Source organism: Acinonyx jubatus, chromosome X (genome assembly GCF_027475565.1).
Source record: "Acinonyx jubatus isolate Ajub_Pintada_27869175 chromosome X, VMU_Ajub_asm_v1.0, whole genome shotgun sequence".
NCBI lineage: Eukaryota > Metazoa > Chordata > Mammalia > Carnivora > Felidae > Acinonyx > Acinonyx jubatus.
This window is the reverse complement of record NC_069389.1, coordinates 14,422,392-14,449,210: the sequence shown is the minus strand read 5'-3', so window position 1 is coordinate 14,449,210 and position 26,819 is coordinate 14,422,392. Positions and strand designations below refer to the sequence as shown.

General features: G+C 37.4%; 1 protein-coding gene across 7 annotated transcripts in view; it reads left to right on the top strand.

Moving 5' to 3' along the window:
- The window catches only part of SCML2 (Scm polycomb group protein like 2), a 99,339-nt gene that overhangs the window by 39,757 nt on the left and 32,763 nt on the right, over positions 1–26,819 (top strand). For all 7 annotated transcript variants that reach the window (XM_027054514.2, XM_053202124.1, XM_027054509.2 and 4 more), the window contains one exon: positions 3,544–3,787. In XM_027054514.2, the coding sequence (XP_026910315.1) occupies positions 3,544–3,787 (244 nt within the window). The remainder of the gene's footprint in view (positions 1–3,543; positions 3,788–26,819) is intronic.

The window sequence follows — 26,819 nt, the reverse complement described above, 5'->3', positions numbered from 1 at the left end:
TGGGTCCTTGTTTATTTTAGCTATTGCTTTCGTAAATTATATCTTTTTTTTTTTTTTAATAAGCTCTATGCCCAAGGTGGGTCTTGAACTCACAACCCTGAGATTAAGAGTTACATGTTGTACCAACCAAGCCAGCCAGGTCCCCCTACAAATTATATCTTTGTGTTTAGGAAGTCATTCAAGAACTGATGATGACAAACCATATTCTTTAAAAACATTTAAGGGGCACCTGGGTAGCTCAGTCAAGCTTCTGATTCTTGATTTTGGCTCATGTCATCTCACAATTTGTGAATTTGAGCCCTGCATTAGGCTCATGCTGACAGTTCAGAGCCTGCTTGGGATTCTCTTTCTCCTTCTCTTTCTGTCTGCCCCCACCCCAAAATACATAAAGTTAAAAAAAAATTAAAACATATAAACATAAAGCAACTTTATATTATTACCTTTTGTGGACAGCAGAGGGTACTATTTTGCCAGTTATCTAAATCTGGAGGTAGCTTGTTTTGAGATAAAACCCTCTCATTTATTTATGAAAAAGAGTAGTCCCTTTGATTTTTTAAGAAAATAAATATTTATGGGGCGCCTGGGTGGCGCAGTCGGTTAAGCGTCCGACTTCAGCCAGGTCACGATCTCGCGGTCCGTGAGTTCGAGCCCCGCGTCGGGCTCTGGGCTGATGGCTCAGAGCCTGGAGCCTGCTTCCGATTCTGTGTCTCCCTCTCTCTCTGCCCCTCCCCGTTCATGCTCTGTCTCTCTCTGTCTCAAAAATAAATAAAAACGTTGAAAAAAAAAAAAAGAAAATAAATACTTGTTTTCTTCCAGAGCTCTGTTTATTTGTATGGCTATACATATGTAAGTAACTTTGATAGAATATTCGTGAAATTTAGAAGAATTAATAAACAGTGTACAAATCTTCGGAGAATAAATTGCATTTTGTCCATTATCAATTGTCTGGTTTTTGTTACTTGTCAGTTCATAGTGGCATTGATGACATACTGTCACATTTGGGATATCTTTTTAAATTATACATTTGAATCTTAAAATTCTGTTTCTCTGCTCATTCCTGTCTTCTGTTTTGTAGCAGAAAATGTATATTGTCATTTGAACTTAGTTTGCTTTGCTAAAGAAAGTCTTATTGTTATTTGGTTATTTGACAGTATAAGGGCCTAAGAAACTTCTGTGTGCTTTCAATGTTTTCTCCATTCTGTGAATATGTACGACAAATTTATAAACTGCCAAAGTTATCCTTTGTTAAATCCACCTCCCTCTTTTCCTTCCATATGTAATAACAGTTAGCTGACCTTTAGCCCCTTCATGAAGTGGCAGTATGTAACTTTGCTTCTTATTTACCAGCAACTTATTTATCAAATACCTTTGATCTTTGACCAAGCTAACTTTTGCCCTGCTGACTTTAGGGTGGTTTTTAAGAATCAAGTTAAGATTATGTAATTAAAAGGACTTTGAAGGCTAATAATTAAGGAACTTACAAGACTTCAGAGGTATAAAGGATATCACTGGAAAAACACAGGACGATGAGATGGGTTTAAAGGGGGCATTTAAAAAAGAAATCAACCTACCAGATATGTGTTTAAATTATATCTTGGTTGAAGAATTACTTGAATTACTTGAAAGCTTGTTTACTGTTCTTCAGGTGATTACTTGGTTAATTCATTTTTTTAAAATCTTGTTGAGTACTCTGCTGGAAATAGCAATATGAATAAGATGTATCTGCTTTTGAGAATCCCTTGGTCTCAGAGGAGTGAACACGTTTCAAGGGTAGTTTAGCAGTTGAAGGCAAGAGCATCTTCTTTGAGGGGGCCTAGGAGTGGGCAGGAGTTGGCCAGGGAAGCCTTAAGGAGACCAGAAGAGCTGGGCTTTGAAGTAGATCAGTTGGAGTTGTCCAGGCAGATGATGTGGTAGGATGTTCCAAGGAGTTGTCTGCCTATGTTTAAGATCCAGCTCCTGCTCTCATATTTATGGTGTATTCTTAGGCAATCATGCATCAATTTCATCATCTATTAAATGGGAATAATATTGCATTGACTTTATAGGGTTGTGAGAATTAAAACATTTAGAAGCATGCCTGGCATACACTGAACAATTGAGGGCTAACTTTTCATGTTGTTATGGGATTCTAGAGATCTAGGTGATAGAATTGGCAGGGTGTAGTCTTTGAATGTGAGTGTTAAGGGGAATATTATGCATCTGGCCTGGTGGTTCTCAGCCTTGGATGCACATTAGGATCACCTGGGGAATTAATATGTGCTAATGCCTGGGCCCCACCCCAGACAAATTAAATCAAAATCCTGGCTGTGGGGTCCCAAGTGATTTTGAAGTTCAGTTGGACTGATAACCCCTGGTCTAGGGCTTTTTCCAGGCTTCTGGCTTGAGCAACTGGGTTGATGATGGTGCTATTTATTTACTGTGATAAAAACCAAATTGAAAGAAAAGCTGTTGCTTTTAACATTGCACTTAGGCTTTCTAAGAATCCTGTTAGCATTTGCATGCTTTAAATTTTGGTAACTAAAGTATGCTTTTTTAAATATTGGTTTCTGGGGGTGCCTGGGTGGCTCAGTCAGTTAAGCGGCTGACTTCGGCTCGGGTCATGATCTCGCGGTCCGTGAGTTCGAGCCCCACGTCAGGCTCTGTGCTGACAGCTCAGAGCCTGGAGCCTGTTTCAGATTCTGTGTCTCCCTCTCTCTGACCCTCCCCTGTTCATGCTCTGTCTCTCTCTGTCTCAAAAATAAATAAACGTTAAAAAAATTTTTTTAAATATTGGTTTCTGGATTGGATATCATAAATGACCCCAAGCTATATGACTTTCATGTTCTTGTGTCTGCAATAAAACTTGGAGGTTTTTAAATTTTTCTATGTTGTCTGGTGCTAGTCCTTTTCGTTTTTTTTTAAGTTTATTTATTTTGAGAGAGAGAGCAGGGGAGGGGCAGAGAGAGAGGGAGAGAGAATCCCAAGCAGGCTCCGCACCATCCACATGGAGCCCAGTGTGGGGCTTGAACTCATGAACCATGAGATCATGACCTAAGCCAACACCAAGAGTTGGGCTTTTAACTGACTGAGCCATCCAGGCACCCGTTTTTCTTTGGACTTACCAACTTTCAACATACCCTATAATTTACACATTAATTGGGTTTGTTTGATTCCCTCATTTAAAATTTCTTGTTGGTTTCTTCTCTCTTTTTCCCTCACCTGCACCCTGATCACTACTACCACAACCACTAGAAGGTAAGTTCCACCAGAGTAGGGATCTTTGATATTTTTTGTTCACCAGCGAATCCTAAATTTCTGGTACCTAGTATATAACACCTATTTCTTAAATGAATAAATGAATTACTATCAGTTTGGGTTTGTTTCCTTCCATGTTCTTGGTTCTGCTCCAGAGTAAGTAAGATGTTGTAGGGCAGAGTTTCACAGAGATCTCTGACAATTGTTTTCATGGAGTTTAATTTTTGGTTGATAAGGGTTGTAAGAATACAATTGAGCAAATTCTTCTTATTGCATCTTAACAAAAACTTTTTTTTAATGTTTTGGTAGGAACCACCAAAGCCACCTCTAAATAATTTCAAAGTGGGAATGAAGCTTGAGGCCATAGATAAAAAGAACCCTTATATGATCTGCCCTGCAACGATTGGAGATGTCAAAGGAGATGAAATTTACATCACATTTGATGGCTGGAGTGGAGCTTTTGATTATTGGTGCAAGTACGATTGTCGAGATATTTTCCCAGTTGGGTGGTGTCGCCTGACAGGAGATGTATTACAACCACCAGGAACTCAAGGTAAGATAATAAGTAACTATGTATTTTTTAAATTTTATTGAAGTTAGATATAACTGCTATTGGCATTGAGGTTAGGACTTCATGCTCAACTGGAGCAGCAGACAGAATAGTGAGGGCCCTGTCTAGGCTCGAGAACTACAGGTAGAAGAAGGTAATAATTACATTTCTTGAGGGCCAACTCAGCATCATAATCTGAATTGACAATCCACATTGGAGAATATGGACAAGCTACAAGTCACACTTGGACCATTGAAGCCTAGTTACTGTAGCCATTTTGGGGTGCTTAGCTACCTTTGTAGTTGATATTTCAATTTAAAATTACACATAGCATTCCACTATTTATATCTCAGATCGTTTTCATTTTTTTATTATTAAAAATTTTTTTTAATGTTTATTTATTTTTGAGAGAGAAAGAGAGAACAGGGAAGGGGCAGAGAGAGAGGGAGACAAAGAATCTGAAGCAGGCACCAGGCTCTGAGCTGTCAGCATAGAGCCTGACCCAGGGCTCAAACCCACAGACCACGAGATCATGACCTGAGCTGAAGTCAGATGCTTAACCGCCTGAGCCACCCAGGCACCCTCAAAGATAGTTTTTAAAAGGTTAAGCTTAATTGTTATATATATGTTTTGTACACTTTAGGTCATTTTTTGCAAGTCAAGTTGATACTTTGATAGTCTTTTTTTAATTAAAAGTTTTTAATGTTTATTTATTTTTGAGAGAGAGAAACAGAGTGCAAACAGGGGAGAGGCAGAGAGTGAAGGCGACACAGAATCCGAAGCAGGCTCCAGGCTCTGAGCTGTCAGCATAGATCCCGACGCAGGGCTCAAACCCACAAGCTGTGAGATTATGACCTGAGCCGAAGTTGGAGGCTTTACTGACTGAGCCCCCCAGGCACCCCAGTACTTTGATAGTCTTAAGTAAAATCTCCCAATCAATGAAAATTTTATGCTATGGAAGCCATCATAAATTAATATGTTATTATAGTCAGGTGTTTATCAGTTGTAATGCTGTGCTTCCTAAGTTGAATACTATGATCATCTAGATGTTTTCTTTCAGAGAAAAATCATCAAAATATTGAGGCTCCTCAGTGCCTCTCCCAAGGGCTTAGAGATGCCTAAACTGGTCTTCTGTGATGGAATAACTGCTGAGATATAAGTGGGATCTAAGCAAAGCACCTAATCATCTATCTAAGTTAAATATAAAATTAATAGAATCAAATGTAAACATACTTAAAATTTATCCAACTAAAATTTATTTGTACCATAAAAAAAGAAAGATGAGTGTAGAAAATGAGTAAGGTGTGCCAGAAAAGAGCAATGGCTAGATAAAAGCATATAGCCATATTCTTGTAACTGCTGTTAGAATCTTCTATGATTTGGGACTCTTAACACATCCCATTATATTACAATAATACATACCATAGTGTCCGTTTTATTAGGTACTTATTTTACCAGTTCCATGCTGCCATAATTCTAGGAAGCAGATATTAATGGCTGACTTTTGTGAAATGTAGTATGCTATAGATCTGTATGTATATGATGCTGAGGCAGTCTCTGCCCTCAAGGAGTTTACCTTCTAGTGGAAGACAGATGAATGGAGGGATAGACTTTAAAAAAATATTAGAATTAACAATGCAAAAGTAGAATTGTATGCTAGATACAAAAGTGACCCAAAGACATCCCGTCTGTTTAGGCTGGAGGGAAGGGTGGTTGGGTAAAGGAAAGCTTCACAGAAAGATACATGATGTGAATATTAAGAGAAGGAGTTTGCCAGGAGATAAAGGCAAGGAGATAAAGGTAGGGTAGACAGATCACAAAGGTATAAAATTGCACAGTATATCCTGAAAACTAGGGAGTTCAGTTTGGGACATGGTAACTTTGGAATGTGTGGCCAAGAATGCTGTAGTCTTCCACCCTCTGGTTTCCCTTTTTTTCTTAGTAACGCAATTCAGCTACCTAACGTGAGGACTATAGTTACAGCCTCCCTAGCAGTTATATATGACCGTGAGACTAAGTCCTGGTCAATGAGATAAAAGTACAGGTCATATGTTCTACTTCCAAGAAGTGTATTAGAGATCAATGTACCTTTCTCTATTCTATCTTCCTGCTTCTCTCCTGCTGCTAGGAATATGCTTGTTTTGGGTGGAGTTCCATCTTGAACCATGAAATGGGACCATATTCTAGGCATAGTGGAGTGGAAAGCAGAAAGGAGCCAGAGTCCCTGAGAATTTTGTGGAGCAGAATTTTCATACTGGCCTCTTCCAGACTATTATTTTATTTATTTATTTATTTTTACAAATTTTTTAGTGTTTATTTATTTTTGAGAGAGTGAGAGCATGAGCAGGGAAGGGGCAGAGAGAGAGGGAGATACAGGATCTGAAGCAGGCTCCAGGCTCTGAGCTGTCAGCATGGAGCCCGATACTGGGCTTGAACCCACGAGCTGTGAGATCATGACCTGAGCTGTAGTCTGACGCTTAACCAACCAACTGAGCCACCTAGGTGCCCCTTCTTACTGTTATTTGAGAGAAATAAACTTCTGTGTTGTATAAACCAATATTCTTTTAAGTTTTTCTGTTATCGTTAGCTGAACTTAATCCTAACTAATTCAGAGTAACTTTAGGACATTGGATAGCAGCGAATGCAGGTATGGAGCCTGAAAGAGATAGGTCTTAATTGACAAAGCAGGTTTGAGAGTCATCATGCTCATTCAAATAAATACTCTGTATCAGGTGGGATTATAGGTACTGGCAGTGGCTGGGAGTGGAGGTAGGCAGCTACACATCCAATTAATAGCAGTAAGGGGGGAAGTTTTGGGTGTTGTTTTTTTTTTAAGTTTATTTATCTATTTTGAGAGAGCAAGAAAGTGTGAGTAGGGGAGGGACAAAGAGAGGGGGAGAGAGAATCCCAAGCAGGCTCCATACTGTCAGCATGGAGCCCAACTCAGGACTCGAACCCACAAACCGTGAGATCATGACCTGAGCCGAAGTTGGACACTTAACCAACAGTCACCCAGGCACCCTGGGTGTGGTTTTAATTGTGCATGTGTGACAGGTAGAAGAGGATCAAGGACAGAACCTTGTGAGTAAATATTTAAGACAATTCTCATACTTGAATCACCTGGTAGGGGGAGCTTATTCAAAGGCTGATGCTCTGGGGGCACCTGGGTGGCTCAGTCGGTTAAGCGCCCGACTTTGGCTCAGGCCATGATCTCACAGTTTGTGGGTTCAAGTCCCGCATCGGGCTCTGTGCTGACAGCTCAGAGCCTGGAGCCTGTTTCAGATTCTGTGTCTCCCTCTCTCTCTGCCCCTCCCCCACTTGCACTCTGTCTCTCTATGTCTCAAAAATAAATAAACATTAAAAAAAAAAACAAAAAAAACCAAAGGCTGATGTTCTGGAGCTCATACCCAGGGGTTCTGAATCAGTAGGTCCGGAGTGGGATTCAGGTGTTTCAATTGCACTTGGTTTGAGGCCCACCCTTTGAGAAACACAAAAATAAAGGGTGAGTAGAAGATAGAAATCAATTTAGGGCACTGAGAAGAGAAGAGCTCATTAGTGGTCTTAAAAACATGGTTACTAGGCTACTTTGCAAAGCCAGACTTAGAAAGCTGTGTAAATAGGAGATGCAAAGTGTTTTTTAAAAAATGTGGTTTCACAGATACTTTGTGAGATCTGCCTCCTCTGTCCACTAGACATTGAATTTTAGAAACCTTACCTCAGTTTATATTCCTTTACCCTCCCCTATTCATCATATAATCTTCTTAAGTATTTCCTCTACATTCATCGAGAATGGCATTGGACAGTGGTAAGATTTTTGTTAAACCATTGAACATAATTTAAAAACTCAGGAGAAGGAAAGTATTGTATTTACCCACAGTTTTGACATTTCAGTTCTTCCTGATCTTCAGATTCCTTTTTTTTTTTTTTTTTAATAATTTCCTTTCTGTTTAGAGAACTTCTTTTAGTCATTCTTTTAGGGTAGGTCAGCTAGCAACAAATTCTTAGCTTTCCATCATCCAAGAATGTCTTTATTTCCCCTTCATTCCTGAAGGATAGTTGCTGGATATAGAGTTCTAGGTTGACAGCTCTTTTCTTTCAGTACTTAAAGAATGTAGTACAACTTCCTTCTGGCTTCCAAGGTTTCTGATGAGAAGTTTGCTTTTATTCGAATGGTTTTTTCCCCTGGAGGGTCCGTTATGATTATGAGTCCATTTTTCTGTATAGTTCTTCTAGTGTTTACTTTATGCTTTATCTGTTTTGTGGCTACATTATCAGGTGTGTACAAATTTTGAACTGTTACAACTTCCTGGTCAGTTGAACCTTCGGTAGTAACCCTCTTTATGGTTATTCTTTTTTTTAATACTTCAAAGTCTGCTTTATCTTGTATTAATGTAGTTATACCAGCTTTTGTTTGGTTGGTGTTCTTGTTCTCTCTCCAATGTTCAACATTTATCTATTCTTATCTAAAAAGATACATTTATTTCAAATAGGTGGATTTTGATTTTTTGGCTTGTCAGCCAGTCTATCTTTTAACTGGAGCTTTTAATCTATTTATATTTATTGTGATTACAGATATATTTGGTTTTCATTATGGAACCTTATTTTGAGCTTTTTACTTTCCTGCCTTTTTTATGTTTTCTTTCCATTCTTGTCCTATTTTGGGCATTTTTTCTTATTCTATTTCCCCCCTTGTTTGGAAGTTCTACATTATATTTTCTGTTCTTTGAATACTCTAGAAATTTTAACATGTTTTCTTAACTTAATGGAAGTCTGAAATTGATCAGTATCTATTCTGTACTAAGACAGTAAAAGGAACTTAGAATACCCACTTACTCCCTTCAAATTCATGTGGTTACTGTTGTATATTTTAATTAGTTACATCTTTTACAGGAATCCTATTAGCTATTATTATTATTCATATAGTCAGTATTTGTTGAGACTCATCAGCATATTGAAAATGTTCTTTATTATTCATTCCTTTTTAGTATCTCAGATCTTTCGTTTGAGAGTAATTTTCTTCTGTCTGAGGTAGATTCTTCAGATTTTTCTTTAGTGAGGGGTCTGCTAGTGGCATGCCCTCTCAGTTTATGTTCATCTGAATATGTCATTTCAACTCCTGTCTTGAAAGATATTTTTTCAAGGTGTAGAATTCTAGAGTGACAGCCATTTTCTTACAGGACTTTGAAGATCGCATTCTTTTACCTTTTGGTTTCCGTTGCTTTTTAGAATTTAACTGTCAGTCTAATTATTTTTCCTCTGTAATCTTTAATTTTTTCTCTAATTACTTTAATATTTTCACATCATCTTTGGTGTTTTGCAGTTTTACTCTGATACTTCTAGGTGTGGGTTTTGTTGAATCTTGATATCTTGGCAAAACCACACATGCAGATGATGAGTTGTTTATTTTGATGTATGAGAAATTTTAAATTTTTGATATTCTATTTTAACTGTTTTATCATCATTGTGGATTTCAAATGGCACAAATAATTTGACATAATAAAGCACTTTTCATGACTGCATTTTGAATACAAATAACTCAAACCGTGTTAAAGTAGAACTTGGAAACATTAGAATAGAAACACAGATGTGCCCACTGATGCCACATTCTGTTTTGTAAAGATTCACAGGTGTCCCCAGAAGAACCTTAGGATTCTGGGCAAAGTATGGTTAAAGATTGTTAGTTGAGGGACGCCTAAGTGGCTCAGTTAAGCATCCACCTCTTGATTTCAGCTCAGGTCATGATCTCACATTTCTTGAGTTCTAGCCCTGAGTCAGGCTCCGGGCTGACAGCGTGGAGTCTATCTCCCTCTCTCTGCCCCTCCCTGACTCGTGTGCTCTTTCTCTCTCTCTAAAAATAAAATAAATAAACTTTAAAATAAAAGTATTGTTAGTTGAGGGGTGCCTGGGTGGCTCAGTTGGTTGGGTGTCCAACTCTTGATTTAGGCTTGGGTCATGATCTCATGGTTCAGGACCTTGGGACCTGGGTTGGGCTCCGTGTTGACATTGCAGAGCCTGCTTGGGATTCTCTCTGTCTCTCCCTCTCTTGCTTCCCCTCCCCCACTTGTGCTCTCTTTTCTCTCTCAAAATAAATAAATAAACATAAAAAAAGATGATACTCACCCAAAGACATTGCATAAATGATTCATTTTGATTTTTTCCCAAGCATTGGTTATTCATTACATAGGTTAATAGAGTTACTACTATACTTACACAAGGTGAAATACTTATATTTCTCTTTGAGTAGAGAGTTACTTGTATACTCTCTTTGAGTAGAGAAAACAGTTACTTTAGCCAGTACAACATTAAGTGACAGCTGTAATATAAAAATACCATTTCTTTTTTTTTTTAAGTTTATTTCTTTATCTTAAAAGAGAGCACAAGCTGGGGAGGAGCAGAGAGAGAGAGAGAGAGAGAGAGAGAGAGAGAGAAATAGAGAAAATCCCAAGCAGGACACATGCCATCAGCACAGAGCCCAACGTGGGGCTTGAACTCACGAACCGTGAGATCATGACCTGAGCTGAAATCAAGAGTTGGATGCTTTAACTGACTGAGCCACCCAGGCATCTCTAAAAACATCATTTTTTTTAGATGTAATGTGATACATTCTTAAAATCATAATACTTTAAAATTATTTTTATTATTTTTAATATAACAGGTTTTCTCTAATATAAAAAGTAATGCTCAAACCGAAAAATTCAGAAAAGCATGCAGAGATAACCATGGCAAATAGTTTGATCTGTATTTGGCCTCATACTGCTTTTTCTTCTTTTTGTCTTACACATAACAGCTTTAGAACATACACATGGTCAAATCAAAGAAATGTTGAAATAGGTTACGGTACAGTTATTCCTTAGAATAATATAGAATAATTTAGAAGAATGAGAGGATTCCTGTTTACTAAGAAAGATAGCTCTCCAGGATGTAGTAAGTGAAAAAAGCAACCCCCAAAATCCATACAGCATAATGCCAAATCAAAACAAAACAAAGATGTATTTCTATATTAGATGTATGTATATACATACATAGAAAAGATTTGAAAGGCTGTATTATCAAATTTGTAGGAGTGATTATATCTGGAAAGAGGTGTTATGTAGTAAAGGGAATTTCTGCTTTTATCTGTGGCTCTTTTTTTTTAAACAAGAATGTATTTGTAGGTTACATTTGTACTTTAAAATAATTAATAATTTTGAAAAAAGATTATTTTGCATTTTCTAGTTTCCTCCCTAACTTTTTCATAATATATTGTGATTGTGTTCCCATATAAAGTATATCCATACAAATTTGATTTTATTTCTATGTTGTATTACATCATATGGCTGTACCCTAATTTATTTAACCAAACTTTTATTTTGTTTGACATAGATAATGTGATGAATATATCTTTGCATATCTCTGATTATTTCCATAGAATGTTTGCTGGGTTAGGGGATATGTTTCTAAGGGTGAAAAAATTTTATTTATTTATTTATTTATTGGTTGAAATTATTTTTTTTAATATTCAAGTTAGTTAATATACAATGTGGTCTTGGCTTCAAGAGTAGAACCCAGTGATTGATCTCTTACATGTGACATCCAGTGCTCATTCCAAAAAGTGCCATCCTTAATGCCCGTCACCCTTTTAACCCATTCCCCATCCACCTCCCTTCCAGCAACCCTCAGTTTGTTCTCTGTATTTAAGAGTCTCTTAAGGTTTGCCTCCCTCTCTGTTTTTATCTTATTTTTCCTTCCCTTCCCCTGTGTTCATCTGTTGAGTTTCTCAAATTCCACCTATGAGTGAAATCATATATCTGTCTTTCTCTAACTTACTTTGCTTAGCATAATACCCTCTAGTTCCATCCATGTTGTTGCAAATGGCAAGATTTCATTCTTTTTCATTGCCGAGTAGTATTCCGTGTGTGTGTGTGTGTGTGTGTGTGTGTGTGTGTGTGTGTGTGTATTTCATTGTGTGTGTGTATATGTATACATAATATATATATTATATAAAACATATATATTCCAGTGTACGTATGTATACACACACACACACATTTATATATATATAACACATTTCCTTATCCATTCATCAGTTGTTGTTGGACATTTGGGCTCTTTCCACAATTTCGTGATTGTTGATAGCACTGCTGTAAACATTGGGTGCATGTGCCTCTTTGAATCAGCATTTTTGTATCCTTTGGATAAATTCCTAGTAGTGCAATTGCTGGGTTGTAGGGTAATTCTGGTTTTAATTTTTTGAGGAACCTCCATACTGTTTTCCAGAGTGGCTGCACCAGTTTGCATTCCCACCAATATTTCAAAAGCATTCCCCTTTTTTCCACATTCTCACCAACATCTGTTGTTTCCTGAGTTGTTAATGTTAGCCATTCTGACAGGTGTGAGGTGGTATCTCACTGTGGTTTTGATTTGTATTTGCCTGATGATGAGTGATGTTGAGCATCTTTTCATGTCTGTTTGCCATCGGGATGTCTTCTTTGGAGAAATGTCTATTCATGTCTTCTGCCCATTTCTTCACTGGATTATTTGTTTTTTGGGTGTTGAGTTTGGTAAGTTCTATATAGATTTTGGATACTAACCCTCTATCTGATATGTCATTCGCAAACATCTCCCATTCTGTCAGTTGCCTTTTACTTTTGTTGATTCTTTCCTTTGCTGTGCAAAAGCTTTTTATTTTGATGAGGTCCCAGTAGTTCATTTTTGCTTTTATTTCCCTTGCCTCTGGAAACATGTCCAGTAAGAAATTGCTGCAGCTGAGGTCAAAGAGGTTGCTGCCTGTTTTCTCCTATAGGATTTTGATGGTTTCATGTCTCACATTTAGGTCTTTCTCACATTTTGAATTTATTTTTGTGTATGGGGTAAGAACGTGATCCATATCATTCTTCTTCATGTCACTGTCCTGTTCTTCCAGCACTGTTTGCTAAAAAGACTTTTTTTTTTTCATTGGATACTCTTTCCTGCTTTGTCGAAGATTAGTTGGCCATATATTTGTGGGTCCATTTCTGGGTTCTCTATTCTATTCCATTGATCTATGTGTCTGTTTTTGTGCCAATACCATACTGTCTTGATGATTACAGTTTGGTAATACAGCTTACAGTCTGGAATTGTGATGCCTCCAGCTTTGATTTTCTTTTTCAGGATTGCTTTGGCTATTTGGGGTCTTCTGTTGTTCCATACAAATTTTAGGGTTGTTTGTTCTAATTTGGTGAAGAATGCTGGTGTTATTTTGACAGTTATTGCATTGAGTGTATAGACTGCTTTGGGTAGTATCAGCATTTTAATAATATTTGTTCTTCCAGTCCATGAGCATGGAACGATTTTCTTCCATTTCTTTGTTTCTTCTTTGATTTCTTCTATAAGCTTTCTATAGTTTTCAGTGTACAGATCTTTTACCTCTTGGGTTACGTTTATTCCTAGGTATTTTATGGTTTTTGGTACAATTGTAAGTGGGATCGATTCTTTGATTCCTCTTTCTGCTGCTTCATTATTGGTGTATAGGAATGCAACCAATTTATGTACATTGATTTTATATCCTGTGACTTTGCTGAGTTCATATATCACTTCTAGTAGTTTTTTGGTGAAGTCTTTCAAGTTTTCCATGTAGAGTATCATGTCATCTGAGAATAGTGAAAGTTTGACTTCTTCTTTGCCAATTTGGATGCCGTTTATTTCATTTTGTTGTCTGATTGCTGAGGCTAGGACTTCCAACACTATGTTAAACAGCAGTGGTGAAAGTGGACATCCCTGTCATGTTCCTGATCTCAGGGGAAAAGCTCTCAGTTTTTCCCCATTGAGGATGATAATAGCTGTGGGTGTTTCATATATAGCTTTTATGATGTTAAGATGTGTTCCTTCTATCCCGACTTTCTTGAGGATTTTTATCAAGAAAGGATGCTATATTTTGTCAAATGCTTTTTTTGCATCTATTGACAGGATCATATGGTTCTTATCCTTTTCTCTATTAATGTGGTGTATCACATTGATTGATTTGTGAACATTGAACCATCCCTGCATCCCAGGAGCGAATCCCACTTGATCATGGTGAATAATTCTTTTAATGTACTTTTGAATTTGATTTGCTAGTATCTTATTGAGAATTTTTGCGTCCAGGTTCATCAGGGATATTGGCCTGTAATTCTCCTTTTTAGTGGGGTCTTTGTCTGGTTTTGGAATCAAGGTAATGCTGGCTTCATAGAATGAATTCGGAAGCTTTCCTTCCATTTATATTTTTTGGAACAGTTTGACAAGAATAGGTATAACTCTGCTTTAAATGTCTGGTAGAATTTCCCCTGAGAAGCCATCTTGTCCAGGACTCTTATTTTTTGGGAGCTTTTTCTTTTTAGTTTTTTAAAAAAATGTTTATTTATTTTTGAGGGGGAGAGCACAAGCAAGGGAGGGGCAGAGAGAGAGAAAGAGAGAGAGAGAGAGAATGAATATCAAGCAGGGTCCACACCATCAGCATAGAGCCTGATGAGGGGCTCAAACCCAAAACTATGAGATTGTGACCTGAGCTGAAGCCGGACACTTAACTGACTGAGCCACCCAGGCGCCCCTGTTGGAAGATTTTTGATAACTGTTTCAATTTCTTTGCTGTTTTTAGGTCTGTCCAAATTTTCTGTTTCTTAGCATTTGAGTTTTGGTAGTGTGTGTCTAGGAATTTGTCCACTTCTTTCAGATTGTCCAGCTTGTTGGCATATAATTTTTCAGTGTTCTCTTCTAATTGTTTGGTTGTGATCGCTCTCCTCTTTAATTCATGATTTTATCCGTTTGGGTCCTCTTTTCTTTTTGAGAAGTCTGGCTAAGGATTTATCAATTTTGTTTATTCTTTCAAAAAACCAGCTGTTAGTTTCATTGATCTGGTTTTTTTAAATTTTATATCATTTATTTCTGCTCTAATATTTATTATTTCCCTTCTTCTCCTGGCTTTGGGCTTCATTTGCTGTTCCTTTTCTAGCTCCTTTAGGTTTAAGGTTAGGTTGTGTATTTGGGACCTTTCTTCTTTTTTAAAAATATTTTTTAACATTTAGTTTTTTAGAGAGTACATGCACACACAAGTGGGGGAGAGGCAGAGAGAAGGAGACAGAGGATCTGAAGCAGGCTCCACACTATGAGCACAGAGCCTGATGTGGAGCTTGAACTCATGTACTCTGTGAGATCATGACCTGTACTGAAATCAAGATTCGGCTGTTGAACCAGCTGAGCCACCCTGGCACCTCTTTTCGTTCTTGAGATAGGCTTGAATTGCAATGTATTTTCCTTTTAGGACTGCCTTTGCTGCATCTCAAAGAGTTTGGACTGTTGTGTTTTCATTTTCATTTGTCTCCATGTATATTTAAAATTTTCTTCTTTAATTTCCTGGTTAACCCATTCATTCTTTAGTAGGATGTTGTTTAACTTCCATGTATTTAGGTGCTTTCCAAATTTCTTGTGGTTAATTTCAAGTTTCATAGCATTGTGATCTGAAAATATGCATGGTATGAGCTCAATCTTTTTGTACATGTTAAGGACTGTTTTGTGACCCAATATGTGGTCTGTTTTGGAGAATATTCCATGTGCACTCGAGAAGAATGTGTATTCTCCTGCTTTAGGATGAAATGTTCTGAATATATGTTAGGTCCATCTGGTCCAATGTGTCATTCAGAGGTGTTTCCTTAATTGATTTTCTGCCTAGATGATCTGTCCATTACTATAAGTAGAGTATTAAAATCTCCTACAGTTACAGTATTACTATCAATAAGTTTGCTTGTTTGTGTTTCATTGATTTATATATTTAGGTTTTCCACATTGGGGGCACAAATATTTACAGTCGTTAGCTCTTCTTGATAAATAGACCCCTTAATTATCATATTATGCCCTTCTTCATCTCTTTTTACAGTTATTGTTTTAAAGTCTGGTTTGTCTGATATAAGTGTGGCTAACTCTGGCTTTCTTTTGATGTCCATTAACATGAGAGATGGTTCTTTATCCACTAACTTTGAATCTGCAGGTGTCCTCAGGTCTAAAATGAGTCTCTTGTAGGCAGCATGTAGATGGATCTTATTGTTTTATCCATTCTGATACCCTATGTCTTTCGATTAGTCCATTTACATTCAGAGTGAGAAAAATATGGATTTAGTGCCATTGTGTTATCTGTAGATTTTATGTTTGTGGTCATGTCCTCTGGTCCTATTTAGTCTTTGCTACTTTCCACTCAGAGTCCCCCTTAGGATCTCTTGCAGGGCTGGTTTAGTAGTCATGAACTCCTTTAGTTTTTGTTTGTCTGGGGAAAGTCTTTATTTCTCCTTCTATTCTGAATGACAGCCTTGCCAGAGAAAGGATTCTTGGCCGCATATTTTTTCTATTCAGTACATTGGTTATTTCCTGCCACTCCTTTCTGACCTGCCAAATTTCAGTGGACAGATCCACTACTACCCTTATGTGTCTACCCTTGTAGGTTAAGGCCCATTTGTCCCTAGCTCTTTTCAGAATTCTCTCTTTATCTTTGTATTTTGCCAGTTTCACTATTTTATACCATGGTGTTGACCTGTTTTTGTTGATTTTGAAGGGAGTTCTCTGTGCCTCTTGGATTTGGATGCCTGTTTCCTTCCCCAGATTAGGGAAGTTCTCAGCTATGATTTGTTCAAATAAAGCATCTGCCCCTTTCTCTCACTCTTTCTGACACTCCTATGATACAGATATTGTTTCATTTCATGGAATCACTTAACTCTCTAATTTTCCCCTTGTGATGTAGTAATTTCCTTTCCCTCTTTTTTTCAGCTTCATTATTTTCCATAATTTTGTCTTCTGTTTCACCTATTCTCTGCTTCTTGCATCCTCACTGTCACTATATCTAGTTTATTTTGCATCTAGCATTTTTTAATTCATCCTGACTAGTTCTTAGGTCTTTAATCTCTGCAGCAAGAGTTTGTCTGGTATCATATATGCTCTTTTCAAGCCCAGCTGTTAGTCATATGATGGTTATTCTAAGTTTTTGTTAAGATATATTGTTTATATCTGTTTTGAGCAAGTTTCTGTGATTTCTTCTTGAACTTTGTTTTGGGGAGAATTCTTCTGTTTTGTCATTTTGGCTACGTTTCTGTCTTTTGCGTTTTAAAAGCTTGTTATGTGTCCTGCACCTGAGAGTACTACTATATTAAAAAGGGGTAATACGCTGTCCAGAGTTTGGTACTCCAGGAAGTGTTTCTGGTGTATGTTGCATGCACTCTGTTGTTGAATTTTGGCTGCTCTACCCCACTGGTCAGTGCTCTGCAGAGCTCCTCCTTGCTTGTAGTGGTGGAGTGTTTGGACCTTCAGCTAGGTGTGCTTTGATTTATTTGTTGAAGTAACTCTGGGGGGAGAAAAAGGAAAGGGGGGGGGGAAGCCTGCTTACATAAAAAGAGAAAAATGAAAGGGGAGAAAAGAAATACAAACAGAGAATCAAAAAACTATAAGGCTAAATCCAGAGAAAGAGAGGAAAATGAAGAAGAAGAAAGAGGGTGGAAAAAGAAGAGAATAAAAATGCCTGATCAAAAAAAATATATGATAAGAATTGACCAAAAACAAGTCAGAAACTATGAGCCTGATCCAAAAAAAAAAAAAAAAGAAAAGGGAGGAAACAAATACAAAATGAAATGAAATAAAATAGTAAAGGAAAAAAAAAAAAAACAGTTGTCTGTTGGTGCCTGGGACTTGTGACTATGCTGGTGTGGAGAGGCCAGCTGCATTGGGTCAGTCAGTCTTGCCCCAATAAATCATCAGTTGCCAGGCACGGGGTCTTGGGGTTTGGCTTAAGCAGGTCCCATCTCCACTGGGGGCCCCTGTGCTGCTCTCTGAAGTCCCACCCTGTTGATGTCAGGGAGAAAAAGGGCAACGCCCCAATCTCTCCTCCCCTTACTGGATATCTCAACCCATGCTGATAGAATAGTGAGGGCCATCAGCTTGCCCTGCTCCACAATTCTCTGCCTTCTAGGTGCTCAGCTGGGATTCAGAACTCCAGGTCTTAACGGACCCAGCCCAGTGTGGCTCCTCTCCCCTGTTCTGGAGTAGAGCCACTCTGTGTGATAAACCCTCTTCCCAAAGTACTCTGGGAAGGGGACTGTTCTCTCCCAGTGTTCCTCTGAGATCGCTACACCATGCTATGCACTCCTGGCCGGCTCCCTTCTCCCCTGTAGTGTGCACCACGGCTTCCAGCTCCATTCCGGAGAAAGTCGCCCTTTTCTGAAACCTCTGAGTTTCAGCTCCTAAGGCTGTTGGCAAAAAAGACACTGGCACTCTCTGTATTTCTCGTTCCCCAGTCCGTGTTCCAGAGAGGTTTTCCATTTGTGCTAACTCGATGCCACACTTTCACAGCTCCTCTCTCTTTCTCTCCCTTTTGTCTCTCCACAGAAGGGGTTCCCTCCCCTCCGTGCCTATGCCGTTTTATCTCCCACAGTTCACATACATGCACTTCGATCCTGCCAAGCGGTCTCCCTCCAACCGTGGAGATCCTTCTGCCCCTCTGCAGATCGATTTCCTGGCTGTTCCGAGTGATCTGACCTCAATACAGCTGTGTTTGAGGGACGAGGAAAATCCTGGTCCCCCTACTTCTCTGCCATCTTAACTCCCTTCCTGACAAATGGTCTTGTAGAAAGTCATACCCATTTCCACTCCCCTCAGAGGTGAGTGACAGTGTTTTTTTCCTTCTCTTGTCAACTTTAGGCATTATCTTATTATTTTTGCTAATTTAAAAAATGTTTTTAAATTTTTCATTTCTTAGCTAGTGAGGGTGAATCTTTTTCTTTGCATATATCTTTGCCATTAATATTCTTTTATAATTTTCCTGCTAACTAACCTTTTCCTACTTTTTTCTTATTTCCTTTCTTGTTCATTTGGGTGCTTCATTTATTGCACATAGCAATAAATGTCACGAAAGTAAAAACTTTTTGTCAGTCATTTGCTTTTTTAAAGATTCCAGTATAGTTAACATACAGTGTTATATTAATTTTAGGCATATAATATAGTGATTCAATAATTCTATGCATTACTCATTATTCATCATGATAAGTGTACTCTTTCATCCCCTTAACCTATTTCATGTATCCCCCCAGCCCCCCTCCCTTCTAGTAACTATCACTTTGTTCTCTACAGTTAAGAGTCTGTTTCTTGCTTTGTCTATTTTTCCTTTGCTCATTTGTTTTATTTCTTAAATTCTGCATATGAGTACAGTATTTGTCTTTCTCTGACTTATTTCACTTAGCATTATGGTCTCTAGCTCCATCCATGTTGTTGCAAATGGCAAGATGTCATTCTTTTTATGGCTGAATGATATTCCATTGTGTGTGTATGTGACACATATACATATCCACATCTTTATCCATTCATTTATGAGTGGATACTTGGGCTGCTTCCATAATCTGGCCATTGTAAATAATGCTGCAGTAAACATAGGGGTTCGTGTATCCCTTTTTTTTTTTTTAATTTTTTTTAACGTTTATTTATTTTTGAGACTGAGAGAGACAGAGCACGAATGGGGGAGGGGCAGAGAGAGAGGGAGACACAGAATCGGAAGCAGGCTCCAGGCTCTGAGCCATCAGCCCAGAGCCCGACGCGGGTCTCGAACTCACGGACCGTGAGATCATTACCTGAGCTGAAGTTGGACGCTTAACCGACTGAGCCACCCAGGAGCCCCATCGTGTATCCCTTTAAGTTAGTGTTTTTGTATTTTTTGGGCAAATACCCCGTAGTGTGATTACTGGATCATAGGGTGGTTTTATTTTTAACTTTTTGAGGAACCTCCATACTGTCTTCCACAGTTGCATTCCCACCAACAGTGCACAATAGTTCCTTTTTCTCCACATTCTTGCCAACACTTGTCTCTTGTGTTTTTGATTTTAGTCATTCTGACAGGTGTGAGGTGATATCTCACTGTGGTTTTGATTTGTATTTCCCTGATGGGTGAAAAATACTGAGCATCTTTTCATGTGTTTGTTGGCCATCTGTGTGTCTTCTTTGGAGAAATGCCTATTCATGTCTTCTGCCCATTTTTTAATTACATTATTTCTTTTTGGGGGATGTTGAGTTATATCACTTCTTTATATATTTTGGATACTAACCCTTAATAGGTTATGTCATTTGCAAATAACTTCTTCCATTCCATATGTTGTCTTTTAGTTTTGTTGATTGTTTCCTTTGCTCTGCAAAACCTTTTTATTTTAATGTGTCCCAATAGCTTATTTTTGCTTTTATTTCCCTTGCCTCATGATACATATCTAGAAAGATGTTGCTATGGCAGATGTTAGAGAAATTACTACCTGTGCTCTCTTCTAGGATTTTTATGGTTTCAGGTCTCATATTTAGGTCCTTAATCTTAATCCATTTTGAGTTTATTTTTGTGTATGGTGGCATAAAAGTAAAAACTTTTTTCTCATTTGCTTTTTAATGTTATTTATGGTCTTTAAAAATGTACAGAAATGTTAATTTTATTGACTTGAACATTAAATAATATAAGGGTCTAAATTAAGGATCTTAGCTAAGTAATTTCAAAAGGCACACAAATAATGTTAAACTGATTGAATTTCATAAATTTTAAAAAGTCTGTATTTTTTGGTTCATTTTGAATATTTCTTTTTTTTAATTTTTTTAACATTTTTATTCATTTTTTGAAAGACAGAGACTGTGAGTGGGGGAGGGGCAGAGAGAGAGGGACACACAGAATCCGAAGCAGCCTCCAGGCTCTGAGCTGTCAGCACAGAGCCCGACGCTGGGCTCAAACCCATGAACCGTGAGATCATGACCCGAGCCAAAGTCTACTGTTTAACCCACTGAGCCACCCTGGCGCCCCCAATTTGAATATTTCTTAAACACATGTAAATGCTTGGTTTTCAACCTTTGAATAATTGCTTTTCCAACATTTTTTAAGCATATAACACTTAAAACTTTTTCAAATACTTAATGACTAAAGACAGTTCACTTGGATAATTTCTTAAAGAAATGTAATGAGGCATCCATGAATGCCACTTGGTTTGACTTTACATAAAAAAAATACTTATTTAAGCTTTACTTTTTTTTTCTTCAAAAATAGTAATACAGTTTAATATATTTTAAAGCTTACTCTAACAAAATTTTTTCTCCCTGTGTTAACACTTCTATAATCAGAAACAGCCAAGTTCTTTTTAGGCTTATCATTGGTCGAAAAATCCACTGGGAAACTTACCTTGGATAGAAAAAATTGAGCAAGCTGTGTGGTTTTTTTTCCCTCTTGTTTATTTAGGTTTTTGTTTCTTGGCTCTCATTATGACCCTCCAGTCTTTCAAAGTCCTTCACTGCTGGTTGGTGCTGTCACAGCTCATCAGATTTATTCTGGACCTGTACAGGGTATCTGGGGAGAAAGAGGAAAGAAGTATGTGTACTGCTGTGTCCTTGACAATTTAAAGAAGGCTGGATCAAGTAAACTAAAACAAGGCCCAGTGTAGACTTTTTCTTCTTGAAGAATTTATTTGGTCTTGCTGTTTTCTGTTTCATTTTGTTCCCCACCTCCTTTGTATCCTACAACTTCATTCTCTCTGAAAAAAAATGATAGAAATTTAGGAATGTTCTATAAGCTATTGATTTATTCCCATATTACCTTTCTTTTGTCTCTGGTACATAGGATACATAGCCAGTCATCTCATTGAAGTTCACACATTTAATATGTGAAAGAGCAAGACCCGGAATCTAATAACTTAGGATCACAACTGGAACTAATGTTATTTTAAAGGCTATGTGTGCTTTTTGTATTTAATATTTTAATGTTTCCTGTCTTTATTTGGGAAAGTTTCTAAACAAATAGGTTGCTATTTTTTATGATTTTATTTATGAACACAATAAATGTAGGTTTCTAGTCTTTGAGAAAATGGATATATTAAGAGGCAGAGGATTCTTAGAAATATTTACCCTAATACTAATTTTTTTCTCATATTGTGGTATATTGAAAGTTTTTTTTTTTTTTTAAATAAATTGCTATATTGTAAACCATTCTACCTGGCTTTAGAGGTACTTAAAGTTAAATACTTTTAAGTTAACTATGTAAATTAAACTTTCAACTTTTGTAATTTCTAAAACACTAATGAATTAGTTTTATTTAACTTAGCTTCAGATTTATGCATCACTGGTTATAAATTAACAACCTACGCTGGTGTGAAGTGTCATATTGTAGCCTAATTCTTTATGCAGTTGTGACCACATAGACCAACCAGGAAGGAGGGCAGCAAACTTCCAGATGCTTTGAGTATAAAGTTGCAGGGTCCCGAGGGTTTAGAGGAATTCCTCTGGTCCATAGGGAACTGTGGAGGAGGGGAAAACCTAGAATCAGGAAACATTCCTGTCTAGTGGTATAGCCTATCAGTGACCATCTTAGCTCCTTTCTTGGTAAAATCCTTCAGTTTTATTGGGTTCCCCAGCCCCCACCTCTCACAGAAAAAGCTTTAATTTCTAGGTAGAACTCGGTGGTAACATGGCATTTCTTCCATAGCTTTGTAAAATATTTTGATGATGTTTGATAGAACTGGCATATTAGAGTTTCTCTGTTGGTAGTTCAGATACAAACTGTATGAATAGGAACTTGTTTCTTAAGAGTAAAGTAAAATGCTTTGAATAGGTTTTAAATGAGATTGTCTTGGGCACTGTTAGCTGCTTCGAATGCTGGCTTATTTTGTGGTTGTGTGTGTGGTGTGTATATGGTTTAGGTTTTTTTTTTTTTAATTTAAAATTTTAAGGGAGTGGGTTTTAAAATCTGAACTTTTGATCTTTTTAAAAAGTGTAACTAGTCATTTTATATAGTAGTCTTATTTTGTAAAGCCCTTCCTATGTAGAATTTTCCTTTTGAACCCTTTCAAAGTTAGTCTTTTGAGAAACATTTCAGACCTTCCATTGAGCAAACAAATACTCTATCCCCCACCCCTACCCCCACCTCAGTCTCATTTTTTTTTTTTTTAAGAAACAAAACCAGAAATTATGGCTGCTTTTGTTTTTTGTTCAGGGGTGCATAGAGGAGTATGTGGTTTCTGTAACTTGGTCTTCACCTTTCTCTAATTTTTAAAATTAAGATTTTATAGTTTTTAGGACATATCTTTACCACCCATTCCCTTCTTTTTATACAACTGTGTATGTTTAGTAAAAACCACATAAAGCAGCATTTTTTCCTTTATGTTATAATGGGTCAAAAGTAACAGACATACATGTAATTAAAGCTGTAAAAAGTTCAAGGTGTGTCAGTGCCATGAGAGAGCTTCTGAATGAACACTTAATTTTAAGTATTTGTTTAGATTTTTGCACTTAATGTAGCTTATGATAAAATACAGGCTATACTTAATTTATTTAGTACTCTTTTTGTTTGGCATAAATGAAATAGAAATGCTATCACCCCAAATTATTTACTCAAAAGCCATGAAATTTAAAACAGCTGATATTTTCTTTTTCATACTAACAGCTTGGAACAAATGTTTTGCTTGTGCAAATGAGATGGCTATTGTGATGCAAAGAAGTATCTTGAAAAAAACCAAATGTCCTTTCTCTGTTTTGAGTATTTCAGTTAAATACTGCAATAATTGTAAGCAGAGCCTGGAGTTTCTTTGTTGTTTCTGTTCTGTGTGATATATTTTAACAAGTTCTCTTGTGACTTTTAAAATGTCTTGGTTTTAGGACACGTGGTTCGGCGGGGATAACTTTGTCTACAGACGCAATGGGTTAGCAGTTAGATTTTGCAAGTCTTCTCATTTCTTTCCAGATTCTCTGACCCAGGGTAACCTTTGGTTCTTCTCTGAAGGCAGGAGTGAGGGAAGCTTGAGCAGGTGACTGATGATCACTGTCCATACAGCCCACAGACAATATGAGAATTACTTTAGCAGTCCTCTTAGTCCCTCCTCCCACTCTTCCTCCCCTTAAACCAACAAATGCAAATAGCCTCATCCCCATTTGCTAGAAATCTAGGCTTGCTCTGGCAACATGGGCTTTGTTGTTGACTCGCTTTCTCCAGAAAGGCAGTTTTATTTCTGGTAAAAGAGAAAGGCTATCAAGTGGAACCTAAGTCACCTTAATGGTAAATATAGCAACAGCTTGTTTCTCTGGAATATTTCTAAAGGTAGGAATCACCCCAAAGTTTCTTTATATTGTAGTTGAAGTACGGTTAAAGAAATTCATTGTCTGCTTTGTTAGCTTTTGTGTACTAAATATCCAATCATTTCTATTATCTCAAAAAATTCTCTTTTTTGCTCTAAATATTACTTACTGAAATTGGTGGTACTATTATTTGATTAGTCTTTTATAAAAATTGTTTTATGGTAGAAGGGAAAAGTCAGTCTGGTTATTTTTACCATAAAGATGGCTTTAAATAAAGAAAGAACAACCCTATTGTGACTCAAACTTGATAATTTAAATCTCCAGTTTGTGATGGAAAGTGTTATCATATATTTTTCTATAGCCTTGAGGAATATGACATGATTTTTCATTAGAATTACCTGAGACTTAGTAAAAGTATTTGTACAGTAATAGAGATGTGGATAACATTTTACTAATTAAGTATCGTGTCAGTACATTTGGTTTGTGGAAATCCTAGCAGTGACTGCTATGTTGTTGTTGTTGTTGTTTTTTAACAGCATAATGCAAGTCATTCTGTAAGAAAAAAGGTGCTGTGATTTAAAAATTGAGTGGCTTTTAAAAGCTCAGAATTGTTAAATGAATTATGAATTGACCTGAAACAACTGAAGTTGCTTCTTTTCATGTGAACTTCCTTAAAATATTAAAGGTGTTGGAAATTGTCATCTTCTTTAATGTCATTGTGACCAAAATCTTGGTTTCTTTTGAAGTGAGCAGATATGAGTAGTGATTGTGAAATATAATGGTCTTCATGGGAAGCACCCCCATGAAGCTGAAGTGAGTAGTTTACAGAGCGTCTGTGATGGGGCAAGTATTGTTAAAGGAACGCTCTTAAGGCCCTTCTAAAATTTAATTGTGATTTCTAGCTGCTTCTTGCATTTTTTTGGTTTCCTTTCTAGGCTGAATGCTTATATCATTATATAACAAGTTAGGAAAACCATATAAATTCCACTAAATTAGATTTTATTTTAATTTAGCATGTATGCCAAGAAAAAAGGCAGTGTCATTTACGTACAAGGTAAATAACTTTAACTGGACTTTTGTATTTTGTTTAATTTAGAGAGCTATCCTTTAACCTTTTAATTGTGTTTGGGATATTTTTCCCTGTAGCATTTTTGTAAGTTTTCAGTAACCTTATAGAATATTCTATACAGATTAAGGTATGTTTTATAAGGTGTGTAAAGGGTGTCTTTTCTCTTCTTGAATCTGTTTGTCTTAGATCTCCAAGTCTTATTTTGAAATGGGGGAGACGGAAATTAAAGCTACAAAGACTTTCAGTATATTGGTTTTGGTTTAGTTGTCCAGACATAATTTTTAAAAGCTCCTAGAAAAGACATAGCAGCATTTCCCAAATGGGGATGCTCTGTCATACCGCCCCAAAACAAGCTCTTTTAAATCAGATCTTTACTTTTGTGAGTGAATGGCTTGTTTTTCTTTTTATGTGGGAGTTATCTTTTATTGTATGTTTATTTTATATTATTTTTTAACAAGCTTTTTAAAAATGTTTACTTTTGAGAACAAGTGAGAGAGAGAGAGAGTTGGGGAGAGGCAGAGAGAGAGGGAGACAGAGCATCCCAAAGTGGACTCTGCACTGACAGTGGAGAGCCCGATGTGGGGCTCAAACTCACGAACCACGAGATCATGACGTGAGCTGAAGTCGGACGCTTAACCAACTGAGCCACCCGGGCACCCCTATTTTATTATTATTTTTTTTTTATGTTTAGTTTTGGGAGAGAGAGAGAGCAAGCTTGTGCAGGCAGGGAAAGGGCAGAGAGAGAGGGAGACAGAGGATCCAAAGCAGGCTCCACACTGACAGCACAGAGCCCAACGTGGGGCTCAAACTCACGAACTGTGAGATCATGACCTGAGCTGAAGGACATTTACCCGACTGAGACACCCGGGCGCCCCTTATTGTATGTTTAAAGTATTTTTAATACTGTAAAACTGTGGTTCTTGGTTTTGGGGAGGGAAACCTACCTAGGTCATGAGGAGACTCAGGAAAGACAGTGGAGGAGCGAAGGCAATAGGGCTGGGCCTGTTCACACTATTGGATGCCAACAATGCCAACTAAACCATTTCTTCTTGGTAAATGAGCAGGGAACTGGGCAGAACATTCAAGTTAGAATAGGTCCAATAAGGGTTAAAATATGAAAAGACAGTACCATTTCCACAAAAACTGGGGACAGCTACCACTAAGAATTAGAGACCTTCTTTTCCTTTTTAACTTTTTCAGTGTTTGCCATTCTTTTTCCTTGTAGTGATTAGTTGTAAAACAAATAAACCTTTTAAAATGATAGGGCAGGGGGCAGGTCTCAAAAAGAACTTTTATACTTGTTTTGGGCACAGTGAGAAAGTGAGAAAAGTGAAAAAGTATCTTAGAGGTCTTTAAGTAATGGTAAAAGGAAGAGTGATAAGCAGAGGCCTTTGGGAGGTGTCTGACCAAGACCAAGAGTGCCCCTGCTACTGTGAATGGAAATAGAGACCATGTGTCTCTGCTGGTCAGCTGTTTGGCCAATAATGATGCTTTTACAGTTCTATTCTGCTGAGTCAGCCTGGGCTACTGAGGGGATCTACTCTTTAATTCTGAAATTGCTGGAGACAGCTGCAGATTCTAGAGGTCACTGCCAGTATGCAGTGAGTCTGCATGGGTATCTCTACTGTTATTTTTTAGTGGATTCTTGTATGTCTTTACAAGTTGTATGGCTTTTTATCAAAATAAAATATTAGTAATGCTTATGTCAAATAATTGTTTTCTTTAGAGACCTGACTTGTTCTGTTATTTAAAAAAGTGGCTAGGTTTGGGGCACCTGGGTGGCTCAGTCGGTTAAGCGTCCAGCACTTGATTTCAGCTCATGTCATGATCTCATGGTCATAAGATTGAGTCTCGCATTGGGCTGTGTGCTGTGCTTGGAGCCTGCTTAAGATACTCTCTTTCTCTCTCTTTCTCTTTCTCTCT